This window comes from Panonychus citri, unplaced genomic scaffold, assembly GCF_014898815.1.
Source record: "Panonychus citri isolate SS breed McGregor unplaced genomic scaffold, ASM1489881v1 Contig00001, whole genome shotgun sequence".
In the NCBI taxonomy this organism is placed as follows: Eukaryota; Metazoa; Arthropoda; class Arachnida; order Trombidiformes; family Tetranychidae; genus Panonychus; species Panonychus citri.
Window position 1 is genome coordinate 1,187,048 of NW_026515406.1, and position 22,224 is coordinate 1,209,271.

General features: G+C 32.6%; 4 protein-coding genes across 7 annotated transcripts; 1 reads left to right on the forward strand and 3 right to left on the reverse strand.

The window, feature by feature from the left end:
* Window positions 1–245: 245 nt before the first annotated feature.
* LOC128385710 (uncharacterized) lies at window positions 246–1,288 on the reverse strand. The gene has a single exon (XM_053344606.1). The coding sequence runs from the start codon at window positions 1,189–1,191 to the stop codon at window positions 496–498; it is 696 nt and encodes a 231-aa protein (XP_053200581.1). The 5' UTR covers window positions 1,192–1,288; the 3' UTR covers window positions 246–495.
* A 3,364-nt stretch (window positions 1,289–4,652) lies between these two features.
* LOC128388785 (geranylgeranyl transferase type-2 subunit alpha-like) lies at window positions 4,653–7,545 on the forward strand. The gene is made up of 6 exons (XM_053348277.1): window positions 4,653–4,802; window positions 5,012–5,146; window positions 5,408–6,596; window positions 6,654–6,746; window positions 6,811–7,083; window positions 7,150–7,545. Exons 1-6 carry the CDS (start codon window positions 4,800–4,802, stop codon window positions 7,284–7,286), a joined length of 1,830 nt encoding a protein of 609 aa, XP_053204252.1. The 5' UTR covers window positions 4,653–4,799; the 3' UTR covers window positions 7,287–7,545.
* Window positions 7,476–9,113, reverse strand: LOC128388880 (26S proteasome non-ATPase regulatory subunit 6-like). Its single transcript, XM_053348377.1, has 2 exons — window positions 8,829–9,113; window positions 7,476–8,699 (listed from the first exon to the last, which is right to left on the reverse strand). The coding sequence occupies exons 1-2, from the start codon at window positions 8,994–8,996 to the stop codon at window positions 7,698–7,700; spliced, it is 1,170 nt and encodes a 389-aa protein (XP_053204352.1). The 5' UTR covers window positions 8,997–9,113; the 3' UTR covers window positions 7,476–7,697.
* A 300-nt stretch (window positions 9,114–9,413) lies between these two features.
* Window positions 9,414–20,526, reverse strand: LOC128397998 (tight junction protein ZO-1-like). Of its 4 annotated transcripts, XM_053358812.1 has the most exons (10): window positions 19,952–20,526; window positions 19,634–19,801; window positions 17,372–17,541; window positions 16,062–16,240; window positions 15,582–15,685; window positions 12,692–15,477; window positions 12,285–12,557; window positions 11,462–11,887; window positions 9,762–10,114; window positions 9,414–9,682 (listed from the first exon to the last, which is right to left on the reverse strand). In XM_053358812.1, the coding sequence occupies exons 1-10, from the start codon at window positions 20,447–20,449 to the stop codon at window positions 9,579–9,581; spliced, it is 5,061 nt and encodes a 1,686-aa protein (XP_053214787.1). In that variant the 5' UTR covers window positions 20,450–20,526; the 3' UTR covers window positions 9,414–9,578. The 4 variants fall into 4 exon arrangements, with proteins under 4 accessions (XP_053214787.1, XP_053214780.1, XP_053214802.1 ...); XM_053358805.1 differs by having other exon boundaries at window positions 19,634–20,526; XM_053358827.1 differs by lacking the exons at window positions 19,634–19,801; window positions 19,952–20,526 and adding an exon at window positions 18,540–18,784.
* Window positions 20,527–22,224: the final 1,698 nt, after the last annotated feature.

The window sequence follows — 22,224 nt, forward strand, 5'->3', positions numbered from 1 at the left end:
ATTTTCTTTTTTGGCTTTTCATCTGATGATGAGTTTTCTTTTCTTTCTCACCTGATAGGTAATTGTTTTTTTCTTCAATTCCAATTTTTTAACTTTTATTGTTTTCTTTTCCCTTTTAATTGTTCAATTTGTTTGTTTTTTTTTCTTCTTCTATTAATTAGCACATGAGAGTGAAATTTGATCACGTTTTTGGAACAATAATCAAGTGTATTAATGGGTACAATTAATGGAAGGTCAGTGACAAATTAATGAATTGTTTTTGCTTTATTCTTCAATTGTAAAGGTGGGTTATCTTACTTTAATTGTGATCAACGATCATCATAATTTTAATTGGTTTTTCCTATTTATGTATATATTTTATATGAATTTTCCATTAGATTTTCTATTTGTGTATATGTGTTAATTGTTCACAATTAGAAACAAAAAATATTGAATCATCAAAAATAGTCTAGTTTAAGATGAGCGTTTTTGTTTATCATCTTAACATTTATTTTTCTAATTCTCTTTTACTTTCTCGTTCTCCCCATTTGGCTTCTTTAGGTCGACATTGATTCTAATATTAACTCGATTAAGGACATTGTGGATCATCTGATTAACACCATTAAGACCTTGATTGATTGTGTTTAAGGTTCGAACTGCCATCTCGGAAGTAGCTGGTTCTTTCAAAATTTTATCGGCATTGGTTCGAGCCTGATCAAGTCGTGTGTTGAGATGTTCCAAGATTCGTCTGACCATAACATCGCCTCGATCACGCATTATCTCAATTGCTGAGCCAACAATCTTCTGTAATTGTGCTGTTCGTCGGGCAATTTCAATTCGCAGTTCCTCGGCGCGTTTACTATTTTCCTCCTTCTCCCGAGCAGCTCGAGTATCAGTAGAACCGATTATCGTTGAAGCTGAAGATGTTAAACTACCGTTAATAGGAGCAACCGGAGTGTCCGAAACAATAGAAGATGACCTTTGGTTCAATAACAATGAACTATTGGAATTTTGATTCAACATCAAGTGAATGGCTTTACCAACACCACTGACCAATTCCAATAAGTTAATTTTCACTTTCTCCGGTTGTTGGAACTGGAAATTGGTCCCATTTTCAGGTCTTTTTGTGGTATCGCTGATTTCTGATTCTGATCCAGCAAAACCCAAAGATATGAAGGAGAACAATAAAAAGACAGAGATGATTGTTTTCATTGTGTGGCAATCGAACTGAAGTAAAAAAAAAAATATTCAAAGAAAAATCGAAAGATCACTTTTCTAATGGAGAGGAAAAAAGAAGAACGGAGGTAAAGTTGACTCTTCCGAGGAAAACACTTAAGTGACAAAGAATATGAAGACGATGAGAAGAGAGTGAAAATCTCATCAATTGGTCTGAGTGTGTCGATAATCAAAAACAGTTCTTTTTGTGACCTATTCTGGTTAATTTGTTTTTTCAGGTCGCTACTCCCCATCGTCGTATCTTCATCTTCATCCGCCCTTAAGTCGATTCAATATCTTCCCTTTATCTCTCTCACATACACACTCACTCATTTTTTATCTTCTTTTTTTCAGCTTTCTCTTTTCTCACTTTTCCAGTTTCGGGCTTAAAGGTTTATATTAATTGTGCGATTTACCTTTAAATCGCCAGTGACCCACATTTGACGAAATCTTCTCATTTTCATTTTAATCTTTCAACAAGATTTTCTGGGTGTTGTCTTGGTTTCTCTCTCTATTGGACAACTGGACAGTTCGAGAGTAGGTTTTATCTATTCTTGGACAAACATTAAAAGAAAAATGATCAACCTGACCGACCCTTCAGGTCATTTAGGGCTTTCCCTTAATATTAACTTTCCTTTTTTCTTTCTTCATCCCAATATAAATATGCTATTAACTTTTAAGACCCAGTGATTTACTTTCACGCTTATATTGATGATGATGATTAACTATTATTGTCATTTTAATGCTATTAACATTTAAATTATCATTTTCTTAAAATTATATTTAGGTTCATCCACACTTGATGATCAAGAGAAAGCGAAATGAGAATTGAGAGTTACCCAAGTGTCAGAATTTGTTTTTTTCCTCTCTTTTTTTGTTTATTGCTGACACTCAATTAAGACACTGATTATAATCGTCACCATCATCAAGTGATTATCTTCATCCAGAAAGAATTGACATCAAACCATGAAATTGGTCATTTCAACGGTTCTTTATCATCTGATGGTTTCACTTACCTGAACTCATCTTACCTACTTGATTTTGGAAAACTTTTTCGGCCAATTTTCGATTATAATTTATTGATTGAAAAGATAAACTGGATTTATAATCGCAATTAACGAATCTCAAACTTTTGTGTCCAATGGTAACGATGACCTCAAACTGATGATTTGCCAACCATAGCGATGATTTGATTCCACTGAATAATAATCAAAATGAAAGTGAACACAATTAAGATGCTACATGAATATCTGACATACATCTAATCAGTAATTTTCATTTAATTATCACAATTCATTGTCATCTTATTGGTTTGATTGTCCAGTTTACAGTCTAGAGTTAATTTGATTGAATCAAAGTGTTGAAATGATTAATGACATGTTTCCAAATTTGATCATCCAATCAATTCAATTAATATCACTTTTAACAATAGTCTATTGATTACTATTCACCCGATTACAATCCAATTGACACAAAAATTAACTAACAATCAAGCGTAATCTCTTGACAAACGACATCATTTTTGACAATTTATCAGTTAATTGTTTTGAAACAATCAAGTGACGAGAAAACTGATTAATATTAAATGATCATTTTCCTTGACATACAGTCTAAAATTTTTGATTATTCTCAATTCAATCTACTCACACGTTAGTCAACAATCAACAATCAGTTCCTTAATTTAACTGATTTTTTACCATTTAGAATCATTTTCATCAATTAAGAATAAGTTAATTGTTGGAAGGAGATAAAACTTAAAGTCAAAGCTCTAGATTCAAATTTTTTACTTCGGTAAAGTTTTGTCTTTTAGTTACGATTGATGTATTTTCTAATTCTAATTAATTAACTATCAGGAGGCAATTGGGCTTCTTAATTTAGTAATTAATTAGTAGGCCAACAGTAGTAATTGTTTCCTTTAGATTGCTTATTTACTATTTTCACCTCTAATTACTATTGTTGTAAATGTTGAGATGAAAGTTATTGTCCAAACAACAAAATGGACGAGTGACTTTTTTAATTTACACCAAATTTTAATATATTCCTGTTGTTAATTAAACGAACCATCAAATGATTAAGTTAATTTGGTGGACATTTAAATTGTCTCACTTGTCCAAACATCTTCACCGAGTTAACAACAACCAACTAGTAAAAGATTATAAATTATTTAACTCTTATTGATATTGAGTTTGTCAGCCCTTCGATTCGTATTGTTCAGATTTCGTTAACAATTAGAAGTTTGAAAAAATTTATTATCGAAAATGTGTAAATCAGTGATTCCATTGGTGTTAATTGTTCTCATCTCTTTTAATTGGGTGAGTTTCTCTACGGCTAATGGTGGGTATGCCTTTAGATTACCAATTCCACATCAATTGGGTAATCTAATTGATTTAATTGCTCCGATTCATATTCGATTCGCCACTGATGGAGTTAAACATCATCCGTAAGTATTAATACATTTAGAAATCAAATTATTATCCAATATTATTATTGTTGGAAAATGAAAATTTCGATTGTTGTTAATTTCCTTGTAATTGTTGTTTGGTAAATGAATTTAGGGTTGTTCGGTTCCCGATTCTTGATCTAATCAGTCGAGGGCAAATATTCAATAAACCAGGAATTCATCACTTAATCCATGGACCTGGAATACCTTGGTGAGTGTATCAGAGAGCCAAACTAATCAGCCCTAAGGCATCAAAACGGATAAAGTACATGAAACAATCGAGATGCTGGATCATCTTTCGAATACAATTCAAGTAAAATCTATACCTCCACCAGATAATTACCTCTTTCACATATTCTAACAATCAATCGAAAAATGTATCTAACTGTTAATCTCACAATAAAATCAAATCATCGAAGCCACGAATCATTCTCAAAGCGATTCTCTCAAATGTTCATTTATTTATCAACCACGAAAAAGATAAACAAACCTTAAAAAAGCCAATTTAACGTTCAATTTACCATAATTGATTCTTACCATTCGTTAGACAAAAAGTTGATCACATTTAATTTCTTTTTTCTATCTAAATCAATTACAAAATCGGAAAAATTAAAACAAATACGATAAATACAAAATGATTATTACTTATTAGTAATTTGAATCAAAATATGAATACACGAATAAAACCCTGTTACAATTAGGAGCTAAATGCATATTTTTTGATAAATTATTAGAAAATTAATAACTTAACTGAGCTAATCTAGAAATTAATATGAGCTTGACATCGGAATATGACAATTAAGTATCGAGAAAACTTCCATAGACGAAAGTATTAGTAGTTTCGCGAAAAGAAAACAGAAAAAGTAACTGAAAAATATACAGGGCGTATATGAATTTTCGATGTTTAAATGTCAAGATAATAAAGTGTAACTATATTTGTCAGCAATTAGATTTAATTGCTTACCTGTAACTCCAAGAGATGATGAGGTCAAACTTTGCGAATGAAAATTTATAGTTGCATTTCGAGCCAACAGGAGGCAGAATCGAGATTCTTGTGATTTTTGTGAGCAATTTTGTTGACATTTGTTGCTATTTGAGGCTAACGTTTTTTACTTCAACAATCAAATTCAACAATTATTTCATCTTTTTAATTCACTGATTTACAATGGTTTGTATTTAATTTTTTCAAATTGTTAGTTAATTGTGTCCATCATTAGTTGATACTTATTTTATTTTCTGTTCTCCTTTAATTGGTTCATTTTCTTAGTCCATTGTTATCCCTTCTCCTTTTGTTTGTTCCAAGAATCCATAGTATTTGTTGAATCACAATTTTCTTTTAACTTAATTGTAATTATTAATTTTCTTTTACTCTTCTAGGAAGGTGTTGTTGGTGAACCTGAATCAGTGATGGTCGATAATTCTGAAACCAATTTAGATTCTTCTTCTGAAAAATCGGCAGATGAAATTGAACAGTTGAGATTCAAGGATTATTTGGATAGAGCTTTTGAAAAGGTATCTGTCATTTTTGATTTGATTTCTCTATTCTATTTGGTTGGTTTAATTTTCTGCACAATTTGCTCTTTTATTTCTTCAATTTATAAAGATTTTTATCTCTTGTTGTCTTAAACCTAAATTACTCAATTCGCACTCATTTTTATCTCTATCCAATATCTTATGTTGATTCTATGCTATTCTTATCCTTGTTATCCTTGTTAACCTTTGTTTTTATTTTCTCTTTTCTCTCTTGAATGTTTATTGTTTTTTTTGTTTCAGAGAAAAAATTGTTTATTTGATTTGGAGGCTTACATGTTAACCAGTTTCATTATTGACAATAATTCTGATTTCCATGTGATGTGGAATTTTCGTCGAGAAATTTTACTGCACTGGAAAACCCATGGAGTCGCTAACGATGTGACTAAAATCCGATGTCGTGATTATTTTGAAGGTTTCAGTGATCATGAACTTTTCTCAATTCTGGACTCAGTTCAATCTAATCTAATGGGAAAATCGGAGACAATTGATTTTGATAAAATTTTCATCGATGAACTTTCATTTACCACAAAATGTTTAACCCGACATCTTAAATCTTATGCTACTTGGCATCATAGGACTACTATTATCAAATGGATGAAAAAACCACCCCTTGAATCAGAATTAAATGCTTGTGCTGACTTTTTCTCCCTTGATCCGAGAAATTTTCACTGTTGGAATTATCGTAAATTCATCTGTGAATTATTATATGGTCCGGATGCAGGAATCACCAATCAATTGAATTTCATCAAAAGCATGATTAAGAAAAATCCAGATAACTTTTCCGCCTTCCATTACCAAAGTGTTTTGTTCAATCACTTGAAAGAAAAGGGATCATTTATGGCTGGAGATGGTTCGAGTTTAGATAATCAGAATGTTTGGAACGATGAATTTAATTCAATCAAATCAAGTCTATTAAATATCTCATCACTTCAAGGACTTTGGCTTTACTTTTGGTGGCTTTGTTTGATGAGATTCGATATACAAAAATCAGAGTCTTCCAAATTATCCGATCCAATTGTTCATCGTATCATCTTGGATAATGATGCCCGCATCCTTTTCTATCAATTTAATTATTGTCTTCGTCAGCATCCATTTAATGAGATAACTTTGATTGAAAGAAATGGTGATAAATCTACTCACACAATTAACGAATGGCTGTCAATTGGTCAACTTCCATCAGATATTTTGTATCACAAGATTGACGAGAAAGTTAATTGTGAAAATATTGACGAGATAACGTTCAACTATCTAGGAGAAACTCATCTCATCAAATTGCCTCCATTAAATCAATCAAATTTATCATTTTCTACAATCAATGAGCTTCCTAAAAGTAGATTTGATTTGATTCGACAAACACAGTCAATCGATTGGTTCAATGATATTAGTGAAAATTCAAAAGATTCACAAGTTATCATGGAATCAAATAGATGTGAGTGAACAAAAATTCAACAATTAACAATTTTAACAATTTATTTCTCTTTATTAGATTTTACTCTTACCAAGGCCTTACTTTTAGGTGGATCTTGCAAAGAATCAATTGCAATTGATCCTCTTCGTCGTAATTTTTACAATGATTTACGTAAGTTGATTCCCACGTTTGATTACTCAGGTTAATTTTCACACTAATTGTATTTCTCATACAGAATCACGTCATACAATCGAGAATAAATTACGTGAAAATCAATTGGAATCACAATTAAATCTCCAAAATCTATCACTTACTTGTATTCATCCAACTTCCAAACTTACGCATTTACGATCATTGGACTTGAGCAACAATCAATTAACTCGTATCAATGGTTGTTTTAATTCACTCATAGCATTACAATCTTTAATTTTAGACAACAATTATATTCCATCAATTGATCAATCATTCAAATTGGTTTCATTAAAAAAGTTATCACTAAAAAAGAACCGTAAGTATTAACTTAATCAACTGCCTTCCATCATGATTAATTAATTGTTTCTTCATCTTTCCTCAGGTCTCACCGAAAAATCATCTATCAAAGCTTGCAATAACTGTGAACAATTAACTCAAATCATCATATCCGATAATGTGATTGCCAATTTAGATCCAACAGAATTGCTTCTTGAACCTTACATTACAATTGAAAGTTAAATCCATTTTTAATTGTCTCTTCAAATCAAGGGAATCAATATTTACACAAATTAACGCACTTATATTTCTTCATCAATTTACTTTTGACGATTTTGTGAAAATTAATTCTCATTCCAATTAATTAATCGCACTGCACTTTACCTATTAAGAGAATGTCACTTAAAAATATTGAACTAAAAAACACTCATATTACATTTCCACACAATTTTATTATCCAATCAAAGTCTTCGAGAAAAATAAAAAATTTCTAACGAGACAATTTAACTTGTTGATTATTTTTTTTCTCTTTTGTTTTCCAATTATTATTAGAGTAGATTTTACAATCTTCGTGTTATAATTGTTTCAATGTTATTCTAATCCTGACTGTTTGTTAATGGTAAAAAAAATGACATTACAAATAGAAATTGATTCTTAAATGTTGATTACCCGACTGAGTTTTTGAATTCGATTCAGTAAAATGTCTCCTTGTTTGATACAAGATTGATATTGGTAGTTCTTTGTGTCCGGTCGATTGGTCTCAACGATTCCGTTTACTTTATCGATCTTACAGTGAAGTCGACCTGCGGCGATGAATCTTGCGAGTTCAGTGTCAACGTACGAAATGTCAACACCGAAAGCATTTGCCATATATTGGAGAGTTAAACTTCGGTACGACTCGAGAAGTTGATTGTAGGCCAAGATTCTCATCTCACGAATGAAATAGCGACAATGAGGAGCAAAGAATCGATCGATTTTCATGTAATCTTCTACCCAGGCAAGTTTACGAAAGAAATCAGCATAACGACAATTGTAGAGAGAGAAAAGTAATTCTTGGATGTTGGGAACACTGTGAAGAACTTCTAGAATCTCGGCTCCTTTGATAACTTTTTCTCTGAGATCAACTCGTTCCAATGAGATTAAACTACATAGAACAGTGTAGGTGACAAATGTCTTGTAATCACAAAGTTCATAACAAGTGAAAGTTGAAACAGTGTCTAAGAAGAGTTGAGCTGCTGTCTTGAAATCTCTAATTGCCATACAGTATAATCCCTGATAAACTCGTAATCTATTTCGTCGATCCCAATCTCCACCTTCTTCAATGAGAGTTTTAGCCTTTTCAATGTTTTGAGAGACTAAATCATGATCAAGATAGAATAAACCAATTCTAATAATATGGAAAAGTAAATCCAAACGGTGACCAAGAGAAACCGTTTTATCATAAGTAATTTTAAAAGCTTCCAAAGCATTTTCTCTATCACCAATCAAACTAAGATATTCAGCTTTAGCTAAATTGGCTTCTCGAACCTCCATTTCTCCCAGATTTTTATTCGCATCTTCAATAGCCTCCTCCAGTTTTTTCAATTGCTTTTGATTTTCGGCTCTCATATGCTCCAACAATTGCTTGTCAATCGGCTTGTTCAAAGTAGTATAAACCTGTAGGATAAAAAGTAAAGAGAAACAACCACATAAGAAAACAGAAGAAAGAACAACTACTTCCAGAATACGAAAAGAACAAATCTCAAGATGATGAGCCTTATCAATTAAAAAAGAAAAGAAATTTACCTGTTCATAAAAAGGAGCCATATTATTTTCCTTAATTGATTCCATCAACAAACCGATTAATTTTGCATCATCATTGCGAGACTCAGTGGTCAAGGTGAACAAATACTGAGCCAATTCAAGATTCGGGTTCTTGGCAAGACTTTCCTCAGCTAAATCTTCAATAGGCATGATTATGACACAATTTAATTCAATTCGAAACACAAAAAAAATCAATTAAATCAAAGAACAATTAAATTAACCAAAACCAAGAAAATTCAACCAACAAAAACAGAGACAAATTGTTGAGAAAATTTTTGCAAATTCTAAATCTCGACTTGTGCTTCCATCTAGCGAATAATTTCTAAAAGCGCATAATCCAATTTTCGAAAACTTATCAATAATTAACTCGAAATCAACTGTCTTTGAATATCGATTGTGAAACTAAAAAAGTCAATTGTAATTCTAAAACAGATTTTAGCCTGAAAACAATTACATTCCATATAGTTGGTAGATTATTTATTCCTGATCAAGTTGAAGAAAATGATCAAATCAATGGTACGATTTGATTATCAATAAAATTTTATCGAAATTAATAAACAATTTAAGTTTTGGAAAATTAATTTTATTGACCCATGTGAACATTTAGTTAATTTGATTGAGAGGGAAAAGGTAAATAAGTTATTACAGATCGAAGCTTTTTTTTGGATAGTTAGATTTTCAACTTGTGCGATACTAAATTGGAGTACGAGAATTTGGCCTTAATTTGATTGACTAAAAATGATCCAAAAGAATCGATAAGTAATTTTCATCTCGATTGCTCGCCGACATCCATTCATTGGTACCCAATGCGACATTCTGCCATTCGGTTGGTTTACCTGAGAATAAGAAAAAAAAGTAAAAGATTAATTGATAAGTGGAATCGTAATTTTTTTCATTGAGTCGATTGAAATTTACCATTCGGAGTATCGCTTAATTTAAGTGAGAATGAAGATGTCGCCGGATTAACTGTAGGCGAATGTGGTAATCGTAATTCAACTGGTAGATTAAATTTAATTCCATGAGGTCCACACATAACAATCGGACTGGTCAGTGTTTCTTTGTCTCTATCAAGAGGAGGGAGCATATCGCTGTCATAACAAACTTTGAAATATATTTCCTGTTCAACTCCCACTGGAATCGCTCCTTCCGGTATAATTATGGTAACACCAGTGTCTTCACAATGAAGTGTCCCACCAGCAGAGCCGAAAGTACCTTTGGCCATTGCGATCACATTCTGATTGCTATCTACAGAGATTGAAGGACTGGCACTGGAGAGATGGGCAAAGGAAAAGAGATAAACAATTAACTGATTGAACTTGCGAAAATCATCATTTAATAACAAAAGGGAATTGTTGAGATACGATCATCACAATTAAGGAGAAAATCAAGTGTGGGAAAAGAGGATGAATACACAACCCGCCACCAAAAGAAACAAAAATCAAATTAAAAAAGAAAAATTTAGTTAACCATTAATTTAGATACAGTTAATTGGAAAGGGATATTAATTGTTAATTTGGAGATGATTGGGTTACGATAACTTTGAAAGGAACCATGAGGATGGAGGAAAAAGGTTGGGAGGTGGATGAGAGATCAACTTACTTACAATAATTGTCGAAATATTTAGTTCAATGTCAACGATTTAACGACTTAATTGTAACAATTAACAACTTGAGTGGTTCAAACGTTTCAAGTTTGATCACCTTAAGCGATTAAAATTAATTGGGAGCCCGAATATTGGAAATAAATTTGAAAAACAGTTGATATTTTTTTTCATGCTGATTGACTGTAAGAAAATTTAATTGTTTCATTTACATGGGAATTGTTTTATTATCATTAGATAATTTTAATTGTGATTAGGATGTAAAAATTTTGATCTGACACTTATTGTGTCTGACGGAAAAAAAGTTCAGGTAAAAATGTTTAATGAATGGTAAACAATTGAGACAAACAATTAATACTAATTATTTTGGTGGCGAGTTGTGAATCAAATCTTTGTTTAAGTTTGACACCATAATGATAAGTTAATTAACTAATTGTTGTCTATGAGAAAAGCTTAAATTAAATATATTATGTATATGCAAATTGTTGAGTGAAAACTTTTTTAAAATTAACTCAACAATTTAATAACTATTGCAACGAATTAAATTTTCTTTCAGCTTAAGAAATGATTAAAATAATGAGACATTTGTTTTTATGTGAATCAATTTAAGATAAAAATGAATCCATGTGCTGAGAAAAACAATTAAGAAGTTAATCCAATTAATTAATCCAAACACAAATTAAGAAAAAATAATACAATTGATCTTGTTTTGACAATTTTTTTCTCAATGAAAATAAAAGTTACCAGCGAGATAATTAGATTGTTTTGAGATGATTTATTCCGATCATCATGAAGATAAATTAAAAAATTGATTGTTTCTGATAGTAGTTGATTCGGTTTGTGTTTAACGAAATATTAATAATATTGTGTTGGTGAGAGTAAAACTTATTCAATGAAAGAAAGTGAATTAGCTAACAATTGATTTGTTTTTCTGTAACTTTTAGATTAATTGTTATTATGATTTGCGATGATTGAAGTTGAGATAACACTTAATGAGTGACCGATTGGTGCTTACTTTACTTCATGATCTGATATAAGAGGTGGAGGAGGAGGGAGACCATGAAGAGGATAACCAGCTCGATTCAAAGAGTCTCCTGGTTTACGATATAATTCAAAGGCACTTCCTCGGTTTTCACGATTAGAGGAAAGGTCAATAAGGCTTGGCGGTGTCTGGACGTGTTGCTGTTGTTGTAATTGAGGAGTCGTTGAGGTTAATCCTGGAGCTGAAATGATTACATTGTTTGATTGTTGCCCGTTTCCAGAACAGGCAATTGAGTCACGATTTCGAGGAGGGAAGGGGATATTTAAATAGGCACTGTTACCATTGAGCATTGAAGATGAATGTGAAGATAATTTACTTGAGGAGTAGGGTGACCTAGGGTCATAATTATTTTTACCAGCCATGTAACCATTACTACTGTCAGTATCTGAACATGGAGCCCTGGGTAGAGAGAGAGAGAGAGAGAGAGAGAGAGAAATGTCAGTTTCTTTGATATTATCTTGGAGTAAATAAATTATTCTAAATTAAGAAAGTTTTCTCAATCTCTTTTGAGAATCTCTTCCATACATAGGAAAGTAAAAGATTCACATTTGTAAGAAAATTTTTCCACCTTCATTGAGATACTTTAAATTGAATGTTGGAATTAAAATTTCTATCATTAGATATATTATATGATGGTGGATCAGGGTTGATTAATTGCTTTGATTTAGTTTTTAAGTTTTACTAATTGAAATTTATCAAGAATAATCAACTAATTGAAGGTGACTCAATGAAAGCTTTTCAACTGTTATTGTATCATAATTAACAGGGAGATTTTCATTCAACTTGAGAAACAAACCTTCTTGTAGGTGAACTTAAAGATGAATGATTTACATAAGAAGCTGTTGGCACTTCGGGAGCTCGCGTGTTTGGAGGTTGATCTTGTGTGGGTGGAAAATAAGCTGGAGGACCAGCTGACATATCTATCGCTGAGGAGTTGGAACGTTTAACTAATTGGAATGAATTATTATTCAATTGATCCTTATCCGTTGTTTCAGGTCTCCAACCAGATCGTACTTGTTGATAATGCATTGGTTTTGGAGGAGGCACAGGTCGTCCATCATTCATCCGTCTAACAGATCAGAGTAGAAGGGGGAAAAAGTAAAAGCGTAACAAAGTTACATTATATTAATGATTAAAACCAGAATGAATTATTGAGAGAGTTGATCATTGAACTGTCAAACCGAAATTGGAATGATAACTTACAGTGTTTGGTAATTTGATGGTTTAGGAGGTGGAGAGGGTGGAATTTGTCTATAATTGTCCCCAGAATAATTGGAACCTATTAAATTTGACATGACTTTAATTGAATCAGGATCCATAGATTTAGAGGGAGATCCATTGATTGGGTGTTTAGGATTACCACCACGGGAATACATATAAGTATCATGATTTTGTCGAGGGTTCATGTTTAATGTTGAATTGGCTGAGGCAATTGAGCCATACCTCCTGTCGTCAAATGTACTTGTTGGACTGATGTATTTGTAGGAATCACTGGAATGCGATGAGTTGTCCATCATTAAACTGGTACGACCATTGACCAAGGCCGAATGTCGATCTAAAGAGGAGTTTTTAGTTCCACCTCCGTTGGTTGAAGCTTGTAAAGTTCCTGTTGGTGTAATTGCGGTGTTGATATAATCCGGTGGATTATCAGCATCACGATCAGAAATACCAAACAAAGCTTCATGAGCACTTCGGAAACGATTGGGTTTATTGGCACGGTCAATTCGCGGAGGTGGTTCGGGACCATTTGTAGCAGATGGAGGCTGTGATACAGAAGTTCTCATATAGATCGGCTGAATGTCAGCCACGGTGACAGTTGGTCCATTGGTGTTTCCATTGCTACTGGGATACCTTTCATTTGGATAGAGAGCATTGTAAGGATCTTTCATGGAAGCAAAATATTCATCTCGTTCAAGAGCTTCTTTTTTCTTGCTATAAGCTGCAGGGGACATTGTTTGGCTTAAATCGGAACGATGAGATCGTGAATTATATGGCGGAGGTCCAAAGGTACTTGGTTCTTCCACTGTGGCAATGGAAGGGTCACTTGATGCTTTAACTAATCTTGAAGAGCCACAATTATCTTCTTTATCTCCACGCTTTGATTCATTGGCCAAATCGAGATCACTTTCGGGTGATGAAGCGTAACTTAGACGTGAAGTCATGGGTAATAAAAAGTCATCCGTTATAGTTTCTGGTGGCTTTGAATCACTAATCCAAATGTTGATCTGTTGTTGCTTTTCAATTGTTTCACGTAACTTTTTGTACCACATTTCAGCGGTTCCCAAATTAATTACCGATGTAAACAGATGAGAATACATTTTTTCCAATTTGGTTGATGATTCAAACAATTTACGAGAAGATTTTTGACTTGGTTTAACATGACGTGATCGCAATTCTTTCACAATAGTCTTATTTTCGGCTCGTAAAAATATTACAATGGGAGCAAATTGAGCGTAATTAAGACGATCAACGGCAGTTGGGGTAACATCGAGAAGAGCATGTTTGCCTTTCTCAATAATCTCCCTTATGGCACTCAATCTAATAATTCCAAGAGATTTCTGGCTTTTACCGGGACAATCGGGATCTTGGTCTGAATCTTCCGTGTGTGGTGACGCATATTTATCGGGATAGTCTTTCAACAGTTTATCTCGAGCAATGTCTGCAAGAGCACCAAACATTACAACAGGACGAATGAAACCAGGATGTTTAAGAGAGACCTTCTCATAGGCTGAAAATTTGGATCCACCATCAGATAAAATGACATCTTCCCAATGATCTTTACCTAAAGATTTTGATCGACGAGCACTTCGTCGACGGAAAAATCCAACACGAGATGAGCTTCCCATTGAAGTATCTTTTTTGTTATTCTCACTGTTGAGAGCAGAAAGTTCTTCAGCTCGACTTTCATTTGGAATTACTCCTTTTTGAACATCCGTTTTACCATTGACACGATACACTAGCCAAGAACCAACTACACCATTATGAAGAGTATCAACAACATGGAAAATTTCACCCATTTGAAAGTCAAGTTCACCTTTTGAGGAGCCATCATACTTGTAGTGGGTTCGAACATAAAAAGAGTCACCCTTTTGATTGGCAAGGATTTCCTCATATTCATCCTTACAAAACTGCACAATCAGGTCAACCTGATCTTGAACACTAAGAAGATAAATCACAGCTTCTTCCTTGGTTAAACCTCTCATCTCTTTAGAATTAACTTTCAACAGTTTGTCACCCGTTTGAAGACCTTGTAAAGATGCAGGACTACCTGGTTGTATGGCACACACAAATATTCCAACTTGATTACCACCAGTTAACCTAATACCAACTGAACCTTCCTTCTTGAAGGATATTAAACGAGGTTCACTTGAAACGTTCATACTGGTTCGTCTCATGGATAACATTTCATCTTCACCAAAAACACCGCCTTTACCAGGTCGTGGTATCGGAGGTCTACCAGAAGGGCTTAAAACACCCTCACCATTAATCTCACTTCCGCCTCCGGTATGTGAATTATTCAATATTGAATTGACAGCCGGTATATTGGGATCCAATGAGGTTAATTGTGACAAATCAGTAATAGGACCTCGATGTCTTCCAGAGGCATTAGAATTTGCTTGCTGTTGTTGTTGTTGCATTCTATTCATACTATTTGACCGATGGTCATCATTAGTTGATGTCATTAACCTTCCAAAAGTACCTCTAGTGGGTGGTTGAACATAAACATTTTGATTAGACCAGGCTGATCGTTGATTGGCAATATCGTTGGTAACCCCATTCTCTTTGTAACCATTTGACATAGAACCGTTAAAACGTGCATTAAATTCATTTACATGATTGGAGTTATTAATACTATTATTAGAGATGTTATTATTATTATTATTATTATTCTGTTCTCGCTTTAAAACCAAATTAAGCTTATCTTTACTACTGTGAATCAATTTTCTAGCCTCTTTCAGGCTAAGATTATCAGTGCTTGTATTATTTATCTGAAGAGAGGAAAAAGTTGAAGAAAAAAAAAATATTTTAAATAATCATGTAGTTGATAGATTACAATTGCATAATCGTTTTCGAAGAAAAAAATTTCACTCACCTTTAATACAACATCACCTTCGGCAATGTTACATTCTTTGTCAATTAAACTTCGATTTGAAATTTCCTTAATATACAGTTGACACCCCAAAACTATGCCAAAATCTGTTCCAAATAGTTACATGAATGATTGAAGAAATTAAGAAAAAAAAATTAAATCAAAAAGAATAAAAAAAAAGTAAACAGATAAATTAAAGGTCAGTAGAGTAATGAGAGAGAGAGAGAGAAAGAAACAAATTATCAAAACAAACAGAAACTATTATTATGAATATATTATCGCCTTGAAGGTAGATAATATCATTTTAACTGTAATAATATAATAGTAATTAGAATATAAGTTAATCATCAAGTTGATAGAAAAAATATAATGAGAACAAAGTTATTATCGTTATATTAATATTTTGTTTCTCTCATTGGGAAAATGGTGGTATCATGAATATGCGAGAAAAGTTTTGAATAAAATGAAAAGACTTATGATTACCATCTTTCTTATTACTTCTAGTTAAGGTCACTTTAAGAAGATCATGTCCAGGTAGGACAACCCGTCGTTTGATCAACAGGTTAACTGTATTACCGCATTCTCGTAATACCTGGACGGCAGTATTGTAATCAACACATTCCAGTGAAACGCCATTTACGCTCATTACTCTGTCCGAAGGACTGTGTCAATCCAAGAAGGTAGTTCCAAAAATGAGAATCAGTATCAAAGTAAGAGAGAAAGAGAGAGACATTGATCCAAACAGGAAAGGGAAACACAGGTGTAAGAAACACACAAGGAGGGAGGGAGGGAGACAAAAAAGAGCAGAAAAAAAGTTAGCAACGTAAAAAATAAAAAGCAAGAGAGTTAATTAAAGTAGCAAACCAGTTTACGGCCAAACATCGTCTTCATCTCTCTCTCTCTCCTATCATCTTCTCTATGACCCCCTCTTTTATCTTCTTCTTCTTCTTTCTCTCATCATCATCTTTTAACTTCTTCCAACGACTGAATCTAGGCCTGAATTGAGTGAATTCAAGGTTTTGAACCTCAAGCGATATCTTTTTAAACAGGTCTTAGGAACTTTTCTTTCTTGAACCTTCAACAAAATTCATTCAGCTTGATATGTTGATGAACAGAAAAAATAAGAAAAATACCGGCGTGGTTTCAACAGTTTACTTTAGTAATTTTGAAAAAAAAACATCAGGAGAATTGAATAAATATAATATTTTTCAAGTAAAAAAGGAGCCATGATAAGAGAAAATGAGAGAGAGAGAGGATAAAATCAATGAATGAATAAAGCAAATAACTCTGCTTAAATTAAGCTTGGCTATTTGTTGGTTCACAATGTGAACTTCACATTTGCTAGTTGGTTAATTTGACTCTCTCTCTCTCTCTCTCTCTTTTTCTCTTTGATAATTGTCTATTTTTTATCTTGTCGCGCCAAAGAAGATATTGAGATAATAGAAGAGAGAGAAAGAGATGATTTTGAGTTAATGAGTAACAAATTAGTGGGAAACAAAAGAGAGAAAAGGTCAACACTTGCTCATCAGAAAGAAAAGGAAAAGAGAGAAAGACAAGATGGCCTCACACATTAATTTCTCTTTGGTATTTTTGTTCTTCTCTTTTTTTTTCTTTTGAGAACATGATATGTTGGTTCTCTTGGTCTTTTTTTCTCTATTTTGTTTTCTTTTTTACTATTTAAATTGTGGCCACAACTGGTTTAAGAAACTGTGTGAGTGATTTATGGTCACAGTTGAGAAGAGGTTATTGTGTGTTTAAGATTATTTTTCTTTTAAAGTTCTTCGTTTACTTACAGAAGTTTCCCTTCAGCTGGACCATTTTTGAGAACGTCAGAAATGGCGATTGAAGGATCACTTGGAAAATGTGGATTATCTCTACCACCACTGACAGCAATTCCAAATCCAAAGCGAGGAATTCGTGTTAATGTTACATCTTTATATTCCCAGCCAATCTTTTCACTACCCTGTTGTTCCATGTTGGTGGAGATGAAACGAGAATAAGGATGAAGCAGGAAATAAAGGAAAAGATACAGAGTCACAAAAAGAAAACAAAAAATCACATCGAATTAGAAGAAGAAAAAATTGTGAAAAAGAAAATTTTTCAAGTGAATTAGGAGAAAATAACAAAGAAAAAGAAACAACAGTTATAGTAAAGTAAATGATGAAATAATTTTAAGGCGATGGAAGAAGATGATGATATCCCAAAGGTGTTGTGGAAGTTATTTAAAAGAAATTAGGTAGAAATATGGAAAATGGTGAATATGAATTAGTCTAAATTGAAAGTTAACTTTTGTTTGAATGAGCAAAAAGGATTGTGACCAAAGGTGAAGGTGTGTGAGTCTTTTTCAATGAAGAGGAAGGGATGAGACGAAAGGGAGAAAGAGGGTTAATTAAGCAAAGCAACTAGATTATCGCACCGATAATGAAGATGGTCCATCATCATTACTGTTAACATCCGTTGAGTTCATCAGATCCGGAGTCTCTGAGCAAAGTGATTTGAAAAAGATATCGAAAAAAGCAGGAACCTCCAGGGTTGGTTATAAGAATTAGAGAACAATAATTTTCTTAAACACCCACAACAACGAGAAGAAGAAGATATTACACATTCACAAACAACAGAATCACATAAAAAAAGGTGATGATGACAAGTGATTAGAAGAATAATAAGTTAACAATATAAGAAATTGAGAGGGAAAAAATGTCAACAAAATTGAAAATGGAAAATAAAAGAATAGAATAGAAAATAAAAAATTCTTTTCTCTATAACTTTTTTTTTCTTCTTCCTTCTCTCTTGTTTTTTCTTCTTCTTCTTTATCTCTAATCACAAAGACATTGGAAAAGAAAAATGGAAACAAATTATTATCCGAATATGAAAGAGAAAAAATCACTGAACCAATGGATCACAATAAGAAAAAAGGATGAGAGAGACAATTGATGAAATTGATGGTGATTTAAATAATACCTCAGATGAGAGTAAAGATGATAACATCACATAAGATAAACACTAAACATGAGGTGGAAAATGTCACAATTAAAGAGTTAATTAGTTGGTAAGACTAATCCAATTAAATGGTCATTGAAGAGGAGAGAAGATGAAAAAAGAAACTGTTGAATGAGATGAGAGAAAAGTAAAAGTTGTCACAGTTATTGAATCGAATTGATGAAAAATCAAAGAGCTTAAAAAGATGCAGAGAAAAGATGGAAAATCTAGAGAAGAGTAGAGAAAGAGAGAGAAAGAGAGAGAATTGTAAAAGAAGAGAAAAAAATTTAAGAATCAAAAATGAGAAAAAAAGAAAAAAAGAAAATGATGAGGAGGATGAAAAGGGAGAGAAAGAAACACAGACAGGGTAGAAGAGAGAGAAGAAAAGGAATGTAGAAAGAGGGAGGAGGGAGAGAAGAAGAAAAAAAGAAAGAGAAGAGAAGAAAAAAGTAAGAAAGATGAAGATGATGAAGGCAACAAGTTCTAAAGCTTAGTTACTACTCCAGGTAAATGTTGGAATTTTGAAGAAGAAGAGAGAGAGAGAGAGAGAGAGAAATGATGATGATGAAGATGAGAAACAAAGGTAAGAAAGAAAAGAAAGAGACCGGATGCGATTTACGAAGAGAACTTGGGAAACTCGTGGATCAGAAAGAGAAATGATGAAGAGGGTGAGAAGAAACGAAGAGAAGAAGAGATGAGAAGAGAGAAGATGAAAGAGAACAACTGAGATTTTTTCTCTTCCATTTAAAAGAATTTTAGTTAAAAGGGCTTAGCGTTTTCTCTTCCAACGGTCACAACGAATATTCTCATCATTTTACTTTTTCTTTCTTCTCTTTTCTCTTTTCTCTCTCCCTCTTCTTCTCTCATATGGTTACATTGTTTTCTTTTTTCTTCTTCTCTCTTACATGTTAACTCTTTTTCTCTTCTCGTTCTTCACCATAACTATTGATATTTTTCGGTTAATTGTTGTTCAATTAAAGACAATGTGCTGATTGTCACCTAGATTGGAATATCTTAATTAGTAGTTTGATTAATTAAAAGAAATTAGAAAATAGATTAATTTTCTATATACTAACCTTTGGGTTGATTCTTTTGCTTTTCATCTTAATTTGGTGAGTAGATTTTGCATTTTGTATATTTTTTGATTTCTTTTTGTTACTTGTTGATTTAGAATTTGATTTAATTGTTGGTTGTTTTTTCTTCTTCTCCATTAGTGGTGGATCGGTTGATTGTTTCTTTGGTTCCTTTGGTGTTTGGGAAAGAGATTCATGAGGAGAAGGAAAGAAAAGATGTGAAGACAATGATGATGGTTTTCTATTGTTTCCATTTTGATTTAATTTCTCCTGGTCAAGATTAACATTATATGGATAATTTTTTGTCCATTGCTGATTTACCTGATAACTATTATCTATCAGTTGATTTCTATTTCTTATTGGTGATATTGTTGTAAATTGTGATGGCTGTTGGTGGTGATGGTGATAAACTATTGGTAAAGATGATGATGGCGATGACACTCCTTGAAGTGATTGCTGTTTAATCACTGGATTACCTTGACCATTGATACTGGTCAGATCACTATAAATTGTCTCTAGAGGTGAATTAATAGTTGCAAAAGGTGAGGCGTATCCACCACCACCTCCGATTCCTCCTCCTTTCATTTTATCACCGGTTGTTGTTGTTTCTTTTCTTCTTCTTCTGAATTCATCAAATATGGATGAAGATGAACCTCCATCAAAGATATTTGATTGTTGTTGTTGTGGTTGTGGTTGATTATTAACAATCCATTTGGCTATCGATGATTCTTGTAACAATTTATCACTTTGTGTTTTTGCTACCTGTTGGTTAACCGATTTACATTCATTTGGAGACTTTGATTGAAATAATTTCAACATGATGGTAATCAATTTAAACGTTGCTGTTAATTGGTTTAATTGTTAATACTTTTTTCTTTCATCTACTTTATTAAAACAACAATTATTAACTGATTGTATTTTAATGATTGGTGAATCAAATGATGAAGTATTTTTCGTATGCGAATGATTTTAATCATCGCTTTAATTGACAGCTTATTGATACCCAATTACACAATCAAAAGTTAACTAGGACAATAAGTTAACTGTTGTTGATGAATGGGTGTTAATATTTTCCATACTCAGATAATTTATTAATTTTGTCTATTTAATTTGATTCGTTGATTAAATTACAAAACTGAATTAAACTTTGCAACAATTTATTGTCAATATTTTCACATGAAATAATTGAAAATTGATTAATATTTACAAACAGAAAACGACAAAAATCTAGACCATTTAGAATAATTTAAATTGAATCAATCAATTTAACTTATTCTACTGATAATTGAATTAAAATTAATTTCGATCACAATTTCGATCGTCTCGACATTCAAATTAACCGCTTTTCCTTGGATCAATAGATGGAACCACTTGTTTGGTTTCTTCGATTAAAACTTTTCGATAAACATTTCGAATGTTACATTTAACTGTTTTATTTGATTGTTAATTAATAATTATTGCGATTCAAGTGCGACTAGTAGTCTTTTGATCTGCGTGAACCAGTTACTAATGGCGAGATTCGATGAATATTCTGGTCTGATGACCGAATCAAACAAAGAATGGCTCTTGAAAGTACTCAGAGGAGGTTTGAATTTTGATGATCCTTTCAAAGAGGATTTTTATTTTGTTTCATTGAGGTCGAAACAATTTGCTACCACCGACGGCTCTCCAATTCCTTCGGTGATCATTCCGGTTAGAAGAGAGGAAAGTGAGAAAGATGAATATGTGCCAATACAGTTTGAAGGATCTTTGGGTAAAATTCGTGTGGCCAATATCAAATGCCCAAGAAAATTGTTGGATGTCAATTTAAAGGGCAAGGTTGTTGATTCTGTTAAAGATGAACCACCAGGAAATAATCAAGCCTCAGGTAGAGACGAGCTGAATGATTTTCGAAAAAGTCTCTTACAAATTGAACAACTTTACATGGTCATGTTGGAAATCGACGAGGAAGATAAGAAAATGGGTGCTCTCCCTGAAGATCAACGGACACCTCATGCTGATAAACGAAGAGAACTTTGTAATCAATTATTCAGAGGAATTTACGATGAGCGAAACAATGACATAAATAGAAAAATAGTAAGTGTTCGAAAAGGTTTATCTTTAATTGTTCGATCACTTCAAGTTCTAAGTGATCCAAACCAAAAAGCCGCTATTCTTAAGAGTCTTGATCAACTTAAATTATCATAATTTTCCTCAATTATGTACCATACAACTTTACAAATCTAATTTGGGAATTACAAATGATTCAAGTGTTTATAAATTTGAACTTATTTCTAATAACCAAAAGCGGAAAATTTTGAACTGATTGATCGAAATATTCACAAATTTGTTTTGTTTTAAAATTATCATTTATTATATTGCAATGTAATTGGCTGTTTATAAGAGTCACGACCATGTCAATCGTTTTCATTAGATCTATGATTCAGTTGATCAGCACCACGATTGAAATGACAATAATGTCGAAATAAACTTTATTTACATATCGAAGGACTTCCCGTTCGAATGGTGTTTTGGTGTGATAATGAGAAGGATGAAGATGTTGATGTCCAAGAAGATGGTGTTAGTTGGATTGATGAAAAGTAATCGAACTCATA

Bases quoted from the DNA above. Each gene is read 5' to 3' on its own strand.
- LOC128388880 (XM_053348377.1), bottom strand. From the start codon at position 8,996: ATGCCTATTGAAGATTTAGCTGAGGAAAGTCTTGCCAAGAACCCGAAT. The intron at 8,700-8,828 runs GTAAATTTCTTT...TTTATCCTACAG, and splicing joins TGGCTCCTTTTTATGAACAG to GTTTATACTACTTTGAACAA.
- LOC128397998 (XM_053358805.1), bottom strand. From the start codon at position 20,449: ATGTTGAAATTATTTCAATCAAAGTCTCCAAATGAATGTAAATCGGTT. The intron at 15,478-15,581 runs GTGAGTGAAATT...TCCTCTCTTCAG, and splicing joins AAGGTGATGTTGTATTAAAG to ATAAATAATACAAGCACTGA. The intron at 12,558-12,691 runs GTAAGTTATCAT...CTGATCTGTTAG, and splicing joins CCATCAAATTACCAAACACT to ACGGATGAATGATGGACGAC.
- LOC128385710 (XM_053344606.1), bottom strand. From the start codon at position 1,191: ATGAAAACAATCATCTCTGTCTTTTTATTGTTCTCCTTCATATCTTTG.
- LOC128388785 (XM_053348277.1), top strand. The intron at 6,597-6,653 runs GTGAGTGAACAA...TCTCTTTATTAG, and splicing joins TATCATGGAATCAAATAGAT to ATTTTACTCTTACCAAGGCC. The intron at 6,747-6,810 runs GTAAGTTGATTC...TTTCTCATACAG, and splicing joins TAATTTTTACAATGATTTAC to AATCACGTCATACAATCGAG.